We start from the raw sequence: 16,461 nt of genomic DNA on the forward strand, positions 1-16,461 counted from the left end.
ATAATGATTTTGTTTGAGGTTACCTACTGTATTTTCATGAGTTTGACAATGCGCAATATTGTGGCAAGAGCCACAGCAATGAGATTGACTCTCAGCTGCCCTCTGGGCAATTAGGGACAGGCAATAAATGCTGGCCAGACCAATGATGTCCTTGGTGAATAAGTTTTTAAAAATTCGAACGACTTGCATACACAAATGCAAAAGTGACTGAAGTGTCAGAGCTAATGAGTACCTCAAGCATCCCTCAGTGGGATTAACGGATCCAAAAAAACAATTGGACTTAATAATGGGTTAAACATGAACCACGAAGCCACAACTGTTATTTTTGGTTTGATCAAGGTCTGCAAGTTCTTTAATATACCATTCAGGGTCGTTATTGGTATTGTTAGAGAATGGCAGCAGAAATTTTATTTTTAATAAAATGCCCTTAAATTGAGAATATCTCATCATTCATGTATGTAATTGAGAAAGAAGAGTTTTTTGTGCAGTTTAGTTCCAGAAAGGTTTCACATTGCATGCGAAAATCACCCATAACCATTCTGCACTGCAGTTAAAATTTATTCCTGTCAGAGAGTAAATCTACATTTTACAAATATTTGCTATCAAATTGGTACAGCTTTTCATGTTTTTTTTCTAGAATGGGATGATAACAAAAGATGTAACCAGGCTCAAAATGCTTCTTGAAGAAATGGATGTGAGTAATCTGTTCAAAGCAGTAATAAGGGGTCTTTTTTTTTCAAATAAATTAACTGTGTCACAGATTGTGCAGCTTGCCTTTCATGCCCTTCACATTAGATTTGATCATTGCACGGCTATAACTCTCAACTATGTTCTCCATTTTTTTCCCCTCTACTGTGCATGTGACAACATTTGCAAATTGCTATTCGTAATGAATTGCTGAAGATGTTAACTTTTATGACACCACTCAATCTACACAGCTGCACAACCCTTGAAATGAATGTTCTCTTTAAAAGTTCTTTTGTTTTGAAGTTTTACTAATAATTAATTTCAAATAACCAGCATGATATTCCCAGAGTTACCAACATGCTCCAGTTTTGCACATGGAAAATTCCTGATCTTGAATCAAAACAGAGCAACATAAAATTAATGTGAAATTACCTTGGACCGTTCTTGTACATTCCGGTATATTTGTTACTAAGTAGAAGTTTCTGTTATACACAGTCAAATGTTCTCATTAGTCAATGTAAAATTAGAACTAATGTAAAGAAAGTAGTGAGTGCTGTGTTATTGCTTTACATTTGATCTGGGAATTGCTGTCATTGTCTGTTTTGCCTTGTGTTGTCTGCAGCCAATTTCTGTTGGTGAAGGAAACATTTGAAGGGGGGTTGGGTTGGGGAGCACTTTGGTTGTGATCAAGATGGAGGACAGAGGTCATGCTCTGAAATTGATTTCTTCATCTCTCCTTTATCACCATTTGTCTCTTTTCTGGGGACACTCACCATCTGTACAAAGGTAATTCCTTTTGTTGTTTCCATTATCACCTCACCATATCAATATCTAGATTGTGGAAAATTTGCAGAAATTGCTGTTCCAAATTAATGGGTAATTTGGGAAGTTTTGGTCAAAATCCTATTGACCAATAAAGCTTTTGCGCTGGCAGTGACCAAGACTATGCTAGACTCTTCTTGAATGCTGCCTTTTAAAACTGTACATTAGATCATTCAACCATTAAGCCTGTTCTACCTTTCAGTGAGATCGTGACTGATCTGTGGCCTAACTTTATGTGCCTGCCTTTGGCCAATATTCCTTTATACCCTTTGCTTCACAAAACATTATCAGTCTCACATTTAAAAATAAAAACTGATCCTGCATCCACTGCCATTTGTAGGAGAGACTTCTAACCCTGTGTGTGTAGAAGTGCTTCCTAACATCTCTTCTGAATGGTCTGGTCCGAATTCCCAGACCATGTCCCCGAGCTCTAGAATCGCACAAGAGTTTATCCATATGTCCACTGTCCTTTCCCCGTTAATATCATGAAGATTCCAATCAAATAATCCTTTAAGCTTTTAAATTCTAGAGAAAACAGGCCTAATTTATATATTGCTATTTATATATCTCTCCTCATAACTTAAACTCTGATGTTCAGGTCTCATTCTTGTAAACCTACGTTACACTGCCTCAAAGGCCAAAATGTCTTTCCTAACATGTGGGGCCCAAAATCTTTGTTTTCAACTTAAATGTAACTTAAACTTAAACTTAAATGTATTTGAAAATGAGTATTTGATTAGCGATTGCCTACTTTTCTTTTCAACGTCCATCACTTCAGGAGTCCAAAAAGGATCTCTTCTCTCCTACTTACTTATCAACTACTTTAATGTACATAGCCAAATTTGGCGGCATCTAATCATTGTTACATGTTTTAATATAGTTTTACTCTCTCTTCTGTCTTTCACTTAGCTGTATCTTTTTAAGATACAGAACATTTTTTTTTAAATCTACCAGTCGTGCTCATTCTTATTCATTAATTCAAATTGTTTTTCTCTTCTGGAAGGTTTTTAAAATTTAACTTTTCATCCTGTATTCTTGAAGGTGCTCTTTAGCAAGGATTGCTGAATGGCAGTCAAGAATAGAGACCTTGTTAGTTGTATGTTTTTTCCTCCTCAGTGATTCATTCTGATGTCAACCCAAATTTCCTAACTGCTCTCTGAATTGAGAATTGTTCTGTTCTACTCATGTGTATTGTCTGCTTTCTATTTTTGTTGCAGATAACCAGCAACAAACTGATGTCCACATATTTGGAAGGCACAGAAGAAGGTAATTCACAAAATAAGTCTGTAGTGTTTATTGAATTAAGTTATTTGTTGTCCAGCGTAGTTAATATACCTGTAAACAAACTTTTATAAAGCATCTTGTGTCCTGAAGAAGTTCTGAAATGTTTCAGAATCACTGAATTACAGTGGGCAAGAAAGTTGAACTGTTTCAAACTAGATGCCCTTTGTTTGAGGACAACATTTCATTCGACGTTTTGTTGGAGGCAGTTAGGGACTGACTGAACATATTCATCCAACTCCTTGAAAACAATTTTAAATAGTCTCTCCCAATAGCCCTGTGAGTAAAGGCTTAGTCTGCTGGCACTTTAAACCATGCAGCCCAAAAGCTGCCAGGTTTCATTCCTAATATATTTGGTTTGGACTTTTTAGCCAGATTGGCTATTAGAATACAATATCAGTGTTCCTGCTCCTGAATACTATCCAGGGAGCCAAATAAAGAAGTGCATGGGTTGGTGTTTTGTTTGGTACAGCATCAAGTTCTGTCATGTCCGCCATGACCATAAACTGTATTAAAAATAATTGACCTATGGCACGTGGAATGCTCCCATCGACGATCTGCCTATGGGCCTTTTGGAACATTATAGCTTTGAAAGATGATTCTTTTAGATAAGAAGGGAAAACTGTGTGAATATATATTGTCCAAAAATTTTTACTTTTTCAATTATCGCTGTGATTGTGAAAAGAAAGGACTGACTGTTAAAGGACAAATAATCAATAAAATAGGATACATTTTGGGCTCTTGGACTATCATCTGGAAAACTGTAAGTCAGGCTTCTGAATAATCTGTCTCAGAAGTTATTTTATTTTACTTTTACATTGGCAGGCCACGTTAAAATATTTTTAAAATTTTATATTAAATTTCTTGTTTTCTTGCTGGATATCTGATGAGTTTTGATTCAGGCTGATCACTGTTGTTCGAGCAAGCTGTGTAGGCTTGAGTGTCCTTTGTCATTCCAAATTCAACCGAATGTAGACAGGCAGTTAACTGTTGCTATTGCAAGGTGACCATTTGATCTAAAAATACTGTCGGAAAATAGAAAAGCTTTTTAAAGAACAATCTTTAAAATGTTTTCAAATGATTGGTGCAGATTCTGAAGATGGATGGCAGTTTCGGCCTCCTCCCCGAGGTGTCACCTGTAGTGAAGAGTACACATTATGTAAAAGGTAAACAATCTGCTATTTAATTAAATAACCTCTTGCTTTCTCATTGGATTAACGTTTGATACAGCGTTTTTGTTGCTTCTCGTCTGTCTCAAATGACGAATTTCTTGTACTTTGTGCATTTGGGCATTCTCTTACTTGTCTGGAAGTGAACATCTGTATGTTCATATTTCATTGTTTGCTGAGCTACAAGATGAGCAGCATGACAGAATTCCACGTTTTCTGATATAACATTCTGAGAGGTTAAAGGAATTGAGGATAGGGCCAGAGAACTAACGCCAATTTGTAAGAAGACCGAGGTTGGTGGTTGATGGGCAGTGTTCATCCTGGAGTTCAGTTACTAGTGGTGTACCCTAAGGATCTGTTTTGGGGCCACGGCTGTTTGTCACTTTTATAAATGACCTGGATGAGGGCGTAGAAGGATGGGTGAGTACATTTACGGATGACACTAAAGTTGGTGGAGTTGTGGACAGTGTAGAAGGATATTGGAGGTTACAGAGGGACAGAGGTGAGCTGCAGAGCTGGGCTGAGAGGTGGCAAATGGAGTTTAATGCGGACAAGTGTGAGGTGATTCACTTTGGAAGGAGCAAGAGGAATGCAGAGTACTGGATTGATGGTAAGATTCTTGGTATTGTGGATGAGCAGAGAGAGATATGTGTCCACATGCATGGATCCCTGAAAGTTGCCACCCAGGTTGATAGGTTAGTTAAGAAGGCATACAGTGTGTTAGGTTTTATTGGTAGAGGGATTAAGTTTCGGAGCCACGAGGTCATGTTGCAACTGTACAAAACTCTGGTGTGGCCACATTTGGAATATTGTGTACAGTTCTGGTCACTACATTATAGGAAGGATTTGGAGGCACTGGAAAGGGTGTGAAGGAGATTTACCAGGATGTTGCCTGGTATGGAGGGAAGGTCTTAATGAGGAAAGGCTGAGGGACTTGAGGCTGTTTTCGTTAGAGAGAAGGAGGTTGAGAGGTCATTTAATAGAGACATACAAGATGATCAGACGATTAGGTAGGGTGGACAGTGGGAGCCTTTTTCCTTGTTTGGTGGTGGCTAGCACGAGAGGGCATAGCTTTAAATTGAGGAGTGATAGATGTAGGACAGATTTCAGAGGGTGATTCTTTACTCTGTAGTCAGGGCATGAAATGCCCAACCTGCAACAATAGTGGACTCATCAACTTTAAGGGCATTTAAATGGTCATTGGATAAACATATGGATGAAAATGGAATAGTGTAGGTTAGATGGGCATCAGGTTGGTTTCACAGGTCCATGCAACATTGAGGGCTAAAGGGCCTGTACTGCGCTGTAATGTTCTATGTTCTATTTCAAAACATATATAGACAACAATCACACCAGCACTCCAGAATTGAGACTGATAATTTGCAACTCGTAATATCATTGATTATCTACAGGAATGGTAGATAAATGGTAAAAACAGCCCTCATACAGTCTCTGAAGACTTCCCAAGAACAGACAGACACATCAAGTCCTTACAAGTAAGAGAAAGTGGACAGTGCCTTGCTGGCAATTAAGTCAGGCAAAAATATGAGTTGATGGAATTCAATCAGAATTCTTGAAGAACATTAGTTCACAGGAATGAAGTACCGAGCAAAACTATTTAACAATATCAGTTGTTCAGGCTCCATTCCAAATATCTGGCACCAATTCAAGTTAGTGGTCTTTGACAATCCAGGAAGGCCACTGAACAAGTCATGCAGCTTCTGCCGTTCACCCTGGTCTCAATAATATGCAAGGTCTTGGAGTGCTTCCTGTTTAACAAACTGAATCCCATTCTGAAAGCAACAATGCTTTCTGTTATAAACATTGCTCATGGTAATACTGGATAATTCAGATTCCAGAATGAAACATAGTTTGATAGACTATACGTTTAATTTTTGCAGTTAGTCAACTTGGTAGTTAGTCACTGAAGCATAGACTCACAAGGCTACTGATGTTCTTTAAAACCGAGTATAAGTTTAAGACACAAAAAAACAAACCTAACTATGTAGTACAGATAAAAAGGTCTTGACACAAACATGCAAATTTTCAATATTTTCACCAATGTCAGCCCCTTTCGAGACTCAATCCCTCTTTATTCTCAAAACATGTTGCAATTCCTTTCAGAGTCCCGTTCGTGAACCTTTTTATATTTCTAATTCTCTAAATGTTCTCAGTTCTAACAGTTTGAAGATTTCTATCCAAATACTCTGAGCTATAAAGCTTCACAGACTAGAAGCTACTTCTGCCGAGTGACCAGTTCCCTTGAACTAAACTATTAAAAAGAAATTTTGGTACCCCAGCGATCAGAAACTATTATGCCTTCTGTACTGAATTCTGGGTTTTTCTGAACTAGAATCTTGGTTCTGAAGTTAAAACTGAACCAATTGCTTTAAAGTGTTCACTCTACTTGTCATAAACCCAACCATTATCAATATTATCAACGTTATCTATTTCCACCTAGGCACTTGACTGCGATGATATGTCGTCTTGGATGCAATGCACTTGAGTCACTATCCAAACGACTTTTGACCTGTCTAAACTTAACCTTAAAAGATTGACCAAAATCCACTTGTCTCATTTGTGGGGAAAAAAAAAACAACTTTCAAATAGGATAATATAAGCACTGTTTTTCTTTTACAGATTAGATTACATTACAGTGTGGAAACAGGCCCTTCGTCCCAACAAGTCCACACCGACCCGCCAAAGCGTAACCCACCCATACCCCTACATTTACCCCTTACCTAATACTACGGGCAATTTAGCATGGCCAGTTCACCTGACCTGCACATCTTTGGACTGTGGGAGGAAACCGGAGCACCCGGAGGAAACCCACGCAGACACTGGGAGAATGTGCAAACTCCACACAGACGGTCACCTGAGGCGGGAATTGAGCCCGGGTCTTTGGCGCTGTGAGACAGCAGTGCTAACCACTGTGCCACCGTGCCGCCCGCCTCCACCTGGAGGTGTTCTTCACCTCCCACCTGGCCAACCAAGCAGGCAGTTTTTCTTATGACAGAAAAGCACACAGGCTTACTGTTAACACTTTTCAAAATCATCTGCTGTGTGAAAACCAACTAATCAAATCTAGGATCAACAATTAACAGTCCCATGTGCAGCCTGGAGATCAAATCAGCTATGCATGCATGCATAGCCAACAACAAGTTCCTCTGGGCTTCAGTCCTCACCACTTGGCTTCAGCCCTCACCACTTGGCTTCAGCACGTATACTAGTAAGATTTCTTTCTCTCAGACCCATAGCTCTAATGGAGTCATACTGCACGAAACAGTCCCCTCAGTCCAACCAGTCCATGTCAAATATGATCCCAAACCTGCCCTGCTGCTGGCCCATATCCCTCCAAATCTTTCCAATTCATGCAGTTATCCAAATATCTTTTCAATGTTGTAACTGTGCCTACATCCACAACTCCCCCAGGACATTCATTCCACCCTCTGTGTTTAAAAAAAATTGCCCCTTGTCTTTTTTAAATCTCTCTCTTCTCACCTTAAAAATGCACTACCTAGTCTTGAAATCCACCATCCTAGGGCAAAGATACCTACCATTAATATACCTTTCATGATTTTATAAACCTCTGTAAGATCACCTCTTAACCTCCTACACTCCAGTAAAAAAGTGTCCCAGCCTATCCAGCCTTTCTTGATAACTCAAACCTTCCAAATCTGGCAACGTCCTGGTAAATCTCTTCTGAACACTCTCCAGCTTAATAATATCCTTCCTTTAACTGGGCAACCAGAACTGGATATAGTATTCCAGAGACGCCTCGCTAATGTCCCGTAGAACCTCAGCATGACTTTAATCTGTCATACTGATGACTTGGTAGCCCAGCCTTAAGAACTTCACAACATTGAGAAAAAACTCAGTAAAGATCTGAAAGTCTACTTCAGAAAATAGAGGCTTCAACTAAACTTTGTTAGTATTGTTGCTTTAACATTTTCCCTGAACAACTTGAAGGTCAAGGAAGCACATCATCATCCATTCCATGATTAACCCCTCATCCATAACATAACATCAAATCTTCCTCGACATTACTGGGGTGGCACGGTGGTTCAGTGGTTATCACTGCTGCCTCACAGCACCAGGGACCTGGGTTCAATTCCCGCGTTGGGCAATTGGCTGTGTGGAGTTTGCATATTCTCCCCGTATTTGTGTGGGTTTCCACTGGGTGCTCCAGTTTCCTCCCACAATCCAAAGATGTGCAGGTCAGTGAATTGGCTGTGCTAAATTGTCCATAATGTTCAGAGTAAACATAGGGGAATTGGTCTGAGTGGGTTACTCTTCAGAGGGTTGGTGGGTACTTATTGGGCCGAAGGGCCTGTTCCCATACTGTAGGTTATGTAATCATTACTCTTGATCATATGTTGGCCTACCAGCAATATGTTCAGATTACCTAAACCAAGATTAAGACAAGAATGAATTTGTATGGACCCTGCTTCAGTAACTCTGGTCTGTCCAGCAGCAGAGTACTGCTCAATCTGGCTTGGGTGTTCATGATATCTGAAATCCTGTGCATACTGGAACATATTACATGCCCTATAAACATCCGTCCTAGTTGATTGCAAACACCACTTACAACCTAGTGACTGATCATGTGGTTAAGTTCCATAGAAGATTGAGTTGACCATTGACTGTTTGAGGACAGACCACGGAAGAATTGTCCACTGGCCCCTAAAGTGAAGTATGAAGAACAGCCGGATTTATGACTAGATCCATTAAATTTAGGCCATCACCCATACACTGAACTTCTGCCTTGGGATAATGGTTCTAGGTGGCATTACAGTCACACATGCTGCATCAGCTGAAGCTATTGGAATGGATGGGCAACCTTGTCATCAAATGACGAACACTTCCCAGCCACATAAATAAAACGAAGTAAATTTTCAGTAAATGATTTGCAACAATTGTGCATTATTGCTTTCATTGTTAAATCGGGAAGTTTCCAAGCAACAAATGATAGAACCTTAAAATGGGAGATTTACTGCCTCCTGTTAAGTTAAGTATTTTTGTATTTTTGTTTTGCTTCAGGTTTATAGAGCAGAAAATATGTAGATATGGTGCTCAATGTACATCTGCACACTCGCAGAAAGAGTTGACAGAATGGCAGAAACGCTACTCTTCACGGTTGATGCGCTTGAAACAGCAGAAAGAAAATAAACAATCTATTGGGAATTATATGGAAACGCTAATTGAAAAATGGATGAATTCTTTATCTCCAGAAAAAGTGGTATGTGAATCACTTAATTTGGCATGTTAATTAAGAGAGAAGAAACTTGCATTATATGTCTTTCACATTTTCAAGTGTCCAGTCATTAGTTAATGCATAGCTAATTTATTACTTTTCGGTATAGTTAGTCGCTGTTGATTTGGAGCTAACCTGAAGGTTTGTGCAGGGCAGTCTGTGCCAAACTTCATTGTGATAGATTGCCAGTAAATCTGTTTTGGTGATGAGAGGTTGTGTTATGGACCAGACCAAACGCACTCAAAAAGTATAAAGGAGATTGTCTAGACTCCAACTTTTACCTTTTTTTAAAGGCAAGTGTAAGGTGCTGTATTCTAGATGTGATTCGATTGGTCAAAATACTAAGCTTCATGCAAAGCATTCTTTATTCTTATACCACAGTTAAAATACAAACAAAAGAAGGATTAGCATAACTATAGCTCTATTGAAATACAAAGCAAAATAATATGTTATTTAACTGCTACTTATCAACTGTTCCAATATATCAGCTTTCCATTAGCACACCCTTTGCAAAGGCAAATTCAGCAAAACAGATTTCCCTTATTTGCTATCTCCTCCATACCACTGGCAGAATTAATCCAGCAGCAGAGAGCATTAAAGTTTTTGTGACAGCAGAGAGTGAGAGAACACTGTATCCAGCAGCTTCAACTCCAAAACTCCAATTTCAACAACTGAAAGAAAAGCTAAAACCCTGGGTCTGTGTGAGCCTGACTCCGCCCACTCAGGCTTATTTTGTCTACTTAAAAAAAAAACCAAAGCTATGTACTTTCCATGAAGCAGATACCACAGCACAATGTTTACAACACACCTTTCAAGAGAACCAGGACAAAACAAATCAGTCTTAAAAGTACAGATTGTCACAGTTGAGAGATCAGTGTTGTTTTGAGGATCCTAAAGTTGTGTCACGCTCCACATTCTAATTATGTGTTGGTGCACTGTGAATATTTGCTTTTGAATGCACATTTGCTTGAAGTACTCAAGGCTGAATGTATCCAATTGTACCCAATCACGTGTTGATAGTTTTGGACAAAGGGAAGCTGAATTTGCAACATAACAAATTCCACAAAAGCAATGTTTTGGATAGATAATTGTGGATTGGTAGACAACGATGAGAGAAATTGAAGTCATATTATATTCATTCAACCTTTAGAGAGGGGGAAAAAAAGCCCTTACTAATTGAAGTTCATTTGATTTGTGTTCACTATTTTCCTTAAACATATTGATTTGCTAGGGTGGATTTGTTTTGTGTTTTTCAAGCTTAGCGAGTCTGTGGATGGAGTAACAGTGGAACATAGCCCAGAATTGTCAATAACGGTGACAACCAAGAAATCTAGTCAAGCATGGACCTTTGTACTCCATTGTAAGGTTAGTATTGTAGATTCATTTTGAAGTTTGTTGATATAATATACTTGGAAGCCTTTAATGTATTACACTCTCAAATCTAACCTCAGCAAATACTGTATCTATCCTCTCATGCATTTGTACCAAGAATTTCCAGTGAGAAAGGGGAGTAACAGCAATGTTAGATCTCATGCACACTTGCACAAGTGCACCCAAAAACAAAGTAGTTGAGGGTTTGGAAGTCTTGAGTTATATTGGTATCATGGGAAACTCCATGTGTCATTTAAATCTCTGTACTTTGGAGTTGTCATACTTTAAATTTGTCAGTATTTAGTTTGTCAAGAAATACATAAATATCTGTGAATTATAACTTTTATTCAAGCCTGCCCTATATTCGGCTGCAAAAGCTTCCTGTGAGTGGTTCATTTTACTTGGTGTATGTCCAATTGAAGCATGAGCCCCCTCTGTAATTCAAAGTGTTCAGCTTCTAAACTAGCCCAGAAATCTATTCCTCAAACTAATCCATGAAAGTTAGATTTTTTTTAAATTGAGGGATACTTAAACTAGATTAATGGGATCACTGCTAGTTTTACTTATAATGAAATGTGCAGATTATTTTCATTAGTGCATTATAAAAAAAAAAGTTAAACTGGTTGGACCAGCAGCCATGTAAAATCTTGCATGTAATTTGAAGAAATGTGGCTCGTATTAACGTCAGACAGCAATACACATAGAAGGCAAACTGTTAAATTACTTTGCAGTGTTTGATCAAGTAACTGGTATTATGCTGGTGGTTTTCTGCGTACAGTACTGACTGCCAATAAATTGGTTTTGTATGACGATGAGATCATTCTAAAGTACAGTGTAAGCCAAGGGGTTCTGTGGCATGGTGTAATGTCACTAGACTAATAATTCAAATCACGAGGCTAACGTATATGGATCTATTAGTAACAAGTCTGACTCCTCACGTGATGGCAGAGGTTAGGCCGCTAAAACAGCTGGAGATGTCTGGGCTAAGAACAGTTCCCTGAGGAAATCAAGAACTCAATTAGGAGAAAGAACGGTCATTAACTGATCTTAGGTTATTAGATATAAGACCAGAATTAGGCCATTTGGCCCATCAGTTCTACTCTGCCATTCAGTTAGGGGCTAATATGTTTCTCAATCCCATTCATCTGCTTTCTCATTGTAACCTTTGATCTACTTACTAATCAAGAACCTATCTGTCTGTCTTAAAGGCAGTCAATGTCTTGGACTCCACATCCTTCTGTGGAAATTAGTCCCACTGATTCACCACCTTCTGACTGAAGAAATTTCTCTTCCTCCTCTCCCTTTCCTGTCTGCTCTCATATCCCTAAGTATTCTGAGAGACCAAATAAGATCTGTCATCCCCACCTTTATAGGTATTCAGCAATGGCACATCCACCACCATTTGGGGTAGGGTGTTCCAATGGTTCTTGCAACCCTATGAGTGAATTAACTTCTTGTCTTAGTATAACTTATAATATTTTGTGACCCCACCTTTTACTTTTGTTGGTCAAGAAAATGTATCTTGGCATCTACCCAATCTAATTCCTGCAGACTGATTCTGTGTATTTGGGTGTCCAGAAATGGAACTGGCGAATCCAGTTAAAAAGTGAGATCCCATTGCTGTCATAATGTATGCTGTCATTAGTTAGTTTGGAAGCACTGAGAAAGAAGTTACAGGCATTTTAAAGGAGATAGAACAGGTGATCAATTCAGGTGATATATAATGCAGCTTTTGGAATTAATGTTGGGTTCATTTTTTTTCTCTCTTCAGCCTGCACGTTTGCTGTATCGAATAGCTTTGCTCTACGATGCTCATCGTCCTCATTTTTCTATTATGACTGTTTCTGTTGGCGACCTCAACACCCAAGTGGTACAAGATGTACCTGAGAACTGTCAGGAGTGGCTTGGAGGAGGGAAGATGACTCAGAATGGAATGGACCATTGTATCTATCGAGTCAGTGTACAATTCAATACAGAAATATTTGGAACTTTTCGTCAAACTGTAGTTTTTGACTTTGGATCTGAGCCAGTCCTGATGCAAAGGATTATGGTGGATGCTGCTTCAATAGAAGGTCTGTATTAGATCATTTTTGCTGTGTGCATAGAAAGCTTGCTGTTTGCTTTCAGTATTGGCAATGCCAAGACGTATTGAAGAATCTAAAGGGCCCAGAAATCTCCTTTGACAGTTTTATTTGTGCCATGGTGAAGGAGGTCTGCTAAGAAAGTTAATTAAAGGCAAAAAAAGGATGTCAATAGTTAATAGACAAACAGACATGAGAGAAAAATTGGTGATTAACAATCCTAACAATTTTCCCTTCAGAAGATATAATTGTGAAAGTTTTGGAGTAGGGCAATACATAGAAATTCACGCCCGAGCGATCAGAAGTGAAATTAGGCGGCACTCATACATACCAAGGATGTTCAAAATTTGGAACACTCTTGTGCAAATGGCAATTGATGCTAGATCAACTGTTAATTTTAAATTGAGGTTAAAACAATATTCATTGTATTGAGATCTTTCAAATGAGTCACGATCTCATTGAATGCCAAATCTCATTGAAAGCTGAAATGACCTACTCCTGTTCCTATGTTCCAAAATTAAATAATAGTCCCTTATAAGCAGCTGTGGCTTTTCACTCTATAAAAAATGTAAATATGTTGCAGGTGGTTTGAATGTTTGATGGATCCCACTTATTATGATTGCTGTATGCCCTTGAGCCTGCTTCACCATTCATTCAGTTGATGGCTAAACATCAACATCCACTTTCCTTATCCTGTTATTCCTGTAGTGCCCAAGAATCCAACGCTCTTAGTCTTGGATATGATTTCCTTTATTCATGTATTAACTGTCAATGCACGTAGAGAATGAAGGGGACTCTAAAGATTCTTGGGGTGTGACATTAACTATCTCAAGAAACCAGAAATATTCATTTCCTCTACTGTCTGATTTCTGTCCTTCAGACATTGTACTATCATGCTATCATATCAACAGCTTGTATCTCTCAAGTACTTTGGATGAAATAAACATCCAAATGTACTTAATAGAAGTGGCAAGGTGACCAAAACTCTGATTTTAAAAAGTGATAAAATTTGAAAGATGGAAAGAAAATAGAAGAAATATTGCAGTTTAAGTCACTGTTATTTTTGCATTGATGAGAAAAGTGAGACACTTTTTTGTTGTAGTTTGAGATTTTTGGCCATCTTAGCATGGGAATTACTACTTGTGATTTTATATTACAACTATTACTAACAAGTAATTGAGGGTTTAAATAATGTGACAAAGACATATTGGAGCCGCTAAGCTTAAAATTAGGACACGTGTTAATAAAAATCAATGAAAGTTCATCAGCTAACCATTGACAAGACATCCTAAACTATCAATGGTATACTGTAAATATCTGAAAAGCTTGGAGATGCTGAATTAATTGGTGCATCAGTCTAGTCTGATTGCATGGAGCCGATGCTTTAATGTTGTAGCAGTTGACTTTGTCAGTAGAGCTCCAATTAACACGTTGACCAGGACAAAGTTGGAAATGAACAACTAACTTCCAGATCACCAGGAGGAAAGGATAGCAAGGTTATCAGTTCTTGGTGGGATGAGGAACATGGTCCATAGGTTGTTAGTCTATTTGTTTATTCCCCTTGGTCAATTAAGAGAAGGATTCAGCAAAGTCACTGTTTAATCCACTCACAGGAACAGTGTACCAGTGATTAATGCCGGAAATAATGCAGAGTTAAGTTGAAATGGAATTAAAATTACTACAGATCTTTCCAATTCATTCCCTTAAACAGTTGCAGAATAAACCAATTTGTGACTTGAATTTTAGCCTTAATATATCAAAATGTAAATCTACCTTTTGAAAATTCAAGAAAGATTTAAATTTATATATTGCCTTTCTCAGCCTATGAAGTACTTTTGAAATTGGTCGTTGTTGTAATATAGCACACCCAGCAACCGATTGGTTCACTGCAACCCCCCCCAAATAGTGGTGCAATGATGTGATAATTGAACAGGTAGGAACACCCGCAAATTTCCAGTAGTTGCTACATTTAACCGAGGGAACAATACATCCATTTGGTATGTTAATGTTTAATATTAGGCAATCATTAAATAGGCCAGTGACTTTGAGCTGGGAAGAATATCTAGGACTGACTGTAAATTGTAACAGCTTTATATTCCTTGTTCATCTCTTTTATTTAGATGCCCAGTGTTTTAGAGACTGAATCCAGGCTTTATGGAGTGTGGATTCACTGCTTTATAGAAAAAATAAAATCATTTGATCTCTAGTGATCTGTCTGACAGTTCGTGTACTGCATAATGGTTTTCTGTTACAATCCCTGGGTGTCCTAATCATTTACTATTTTTAATACAGGCTAGTGAAAACAACATGGTATCTGGAGCAGAGGCAAAGTGGGGTCCACTTACTAGATCAACCTGTGATGTTGATTTTGAGAATGTATGAAGTACAAAAATCTTTTGATATTAGCCTTATATAAACTCTATGACTGAGCATTTTCTGAGGTAGAGAAGCCCAAATTTCACTCCTAACTGACTGAAACCATGTTCTGGATTCATCAGCTCATTGAAGGTGCTTCTCAGCATGTACCTTTCATTGAACCTTTACTGTTGTCACTGGGAGAAGAAGCCGTGAGGTTACATAATTCTGTTTCTTTGATTCAAAATTGATACTGTGGAGCGTGATGACCTGTTTCACCTTATCTAAAGCAACAGAACTGCAGAGCCATAGTCTGTATTGTAAAACCACAGTCTTTTTTTTAGCAAGGTAAATTTGGGCCCAATCTCCAGAGATATTTCTAACAGCTAGTGGTGTGGAAGCAGACAGTATTGGTTCATTAAAATGCAAATTAGATTCCTTTCACATAATAAAACTTTCTGACAGTGCTAGAGTAATTTTAGGCAGTAAAAAACAACGAACTTGGTTTGAATATTTCAACTGCATGTCTGTGATTCTCAATTTTTTATCACTGGGGTTTTGTAGGCCATATATCTGGGTCTGTTGTAGACCAATTAATAGAGGTTGATTGCTGCGATTGAGTAAACATCTCCATTATCATTATGTCAAGCCAACTACCAGGCTGCTGATAGATGGAAGTGATGGACCTTGGTGCTTTCTCATCAAGCAGTTCCAGTGTTCCGAAAAGGGAAGTGAGTGAGCCATAGTCTTTTACAGCATTGCAAAAGGCCCTTTGGCCCATCACGTGGCCATGCCCGCCATCAAGCATCTATCTATTCCAAACCCATTTTTCAGCAATTGACCTGTAGTTTTGTATGATATGACATTTCTGGTGTTCATCTAAATACGATTTAAATGTCTTGATGCTTCCTGCCTCTACCATTCCTTTAGGCAATAAGTTTTAGTTGCCCACCACCCTCCAGATGTAAAAATGTTTCCTTCAATCTGCTCTCAACCTTATGCTTCTTAGCTTAAAACTGTGCCCTCTGGTTATTGACTTCTCTTCTAAGGAGAAGTGTTTTTTCTTATCCATCTCAATCAGGTTGTCCCTCACCCTTCTCTGCTGCAAGGAAAACAACCCAAGCTTAGGTCGTCTATCTTCATAGCTGAACCACTTCAACCAAGGCAATATTCTGATGAATCTCCTGTGCAATCACATCCTTCCTATACTGTGGCAACCAGAACAGCAGACAGTACTCCAGCTGTAGCCTAATTAACATTGTATCCAGCTCCAACACAACCTCTTTGCTCTTGTATTCAAGCTTTGACTCGTAAAGGCAAGTAACCCATATGTCATAAAATCATCAAACCTTACCCTGCAGTTTGAGGCTCTTTGAGCTATCGCATCTGCACTGACCCACTGAAACGCATCCCACCCAGACCACCCTATCCCCACAAGTCT

General features: G+C 38.6%; 1 protein-coding gene across 6 annotated transcripts in view; it reads left to right on the plus strand.

The window, feature by feature from the left end:
• Window positions 1–16,461, plus strand: part of helz (helicase with zinc finger) — a 274,742-nt gene that overhangs the window by 64,090 nt on the left and 194,191 nt on the right. For all 6 annotated transcript variants that reach the window (XM_072558865.1, XM_072558869.1, XM_072558867.1 and 3 more), the window contains 6 exons: window positions 638–694; window positions 2,727–2,775; window positions 3,881–3,956; window positions 9,000–9,198; window positions 10,471–10,578; window positions 12,356–12,656. In XM_072558865.1, coding sequence (XP_072414966.1) covers window positions 638–694; window positions 2,727–2,775; window positions 3,881–3,956; window positions 9,000–9,198; window positions 10,471–10,578; window positions 12,356–12,656 — 790 coding nt within the window. The remainder of the gene's footprint in view (window positions 1–637; window positions 695–2,726; window positions 2,776–3,880; window positions 3,957–8,999; window positions 9,199–10,470; window positions 10,579–12,355; window positions 12,657–16,461) is intronic.

This window comes from Chiloscyllium punctatum, chromosome 39, assembly GCF_047496795.1.
Source record: "Chiloscyllium punctatum isolate Juve2018m chromosome 39, sChiPun1.3, whole genome shotgun sequence".
In the NCBI taxonomy this organism is placed as follows: Eukaryota; Metazoa; Chordata; class Chondrichthyes; order Orectolobiformes; family Hemiscylliidae; genus Chiloscyllium; species Chiloscyllium punctatum.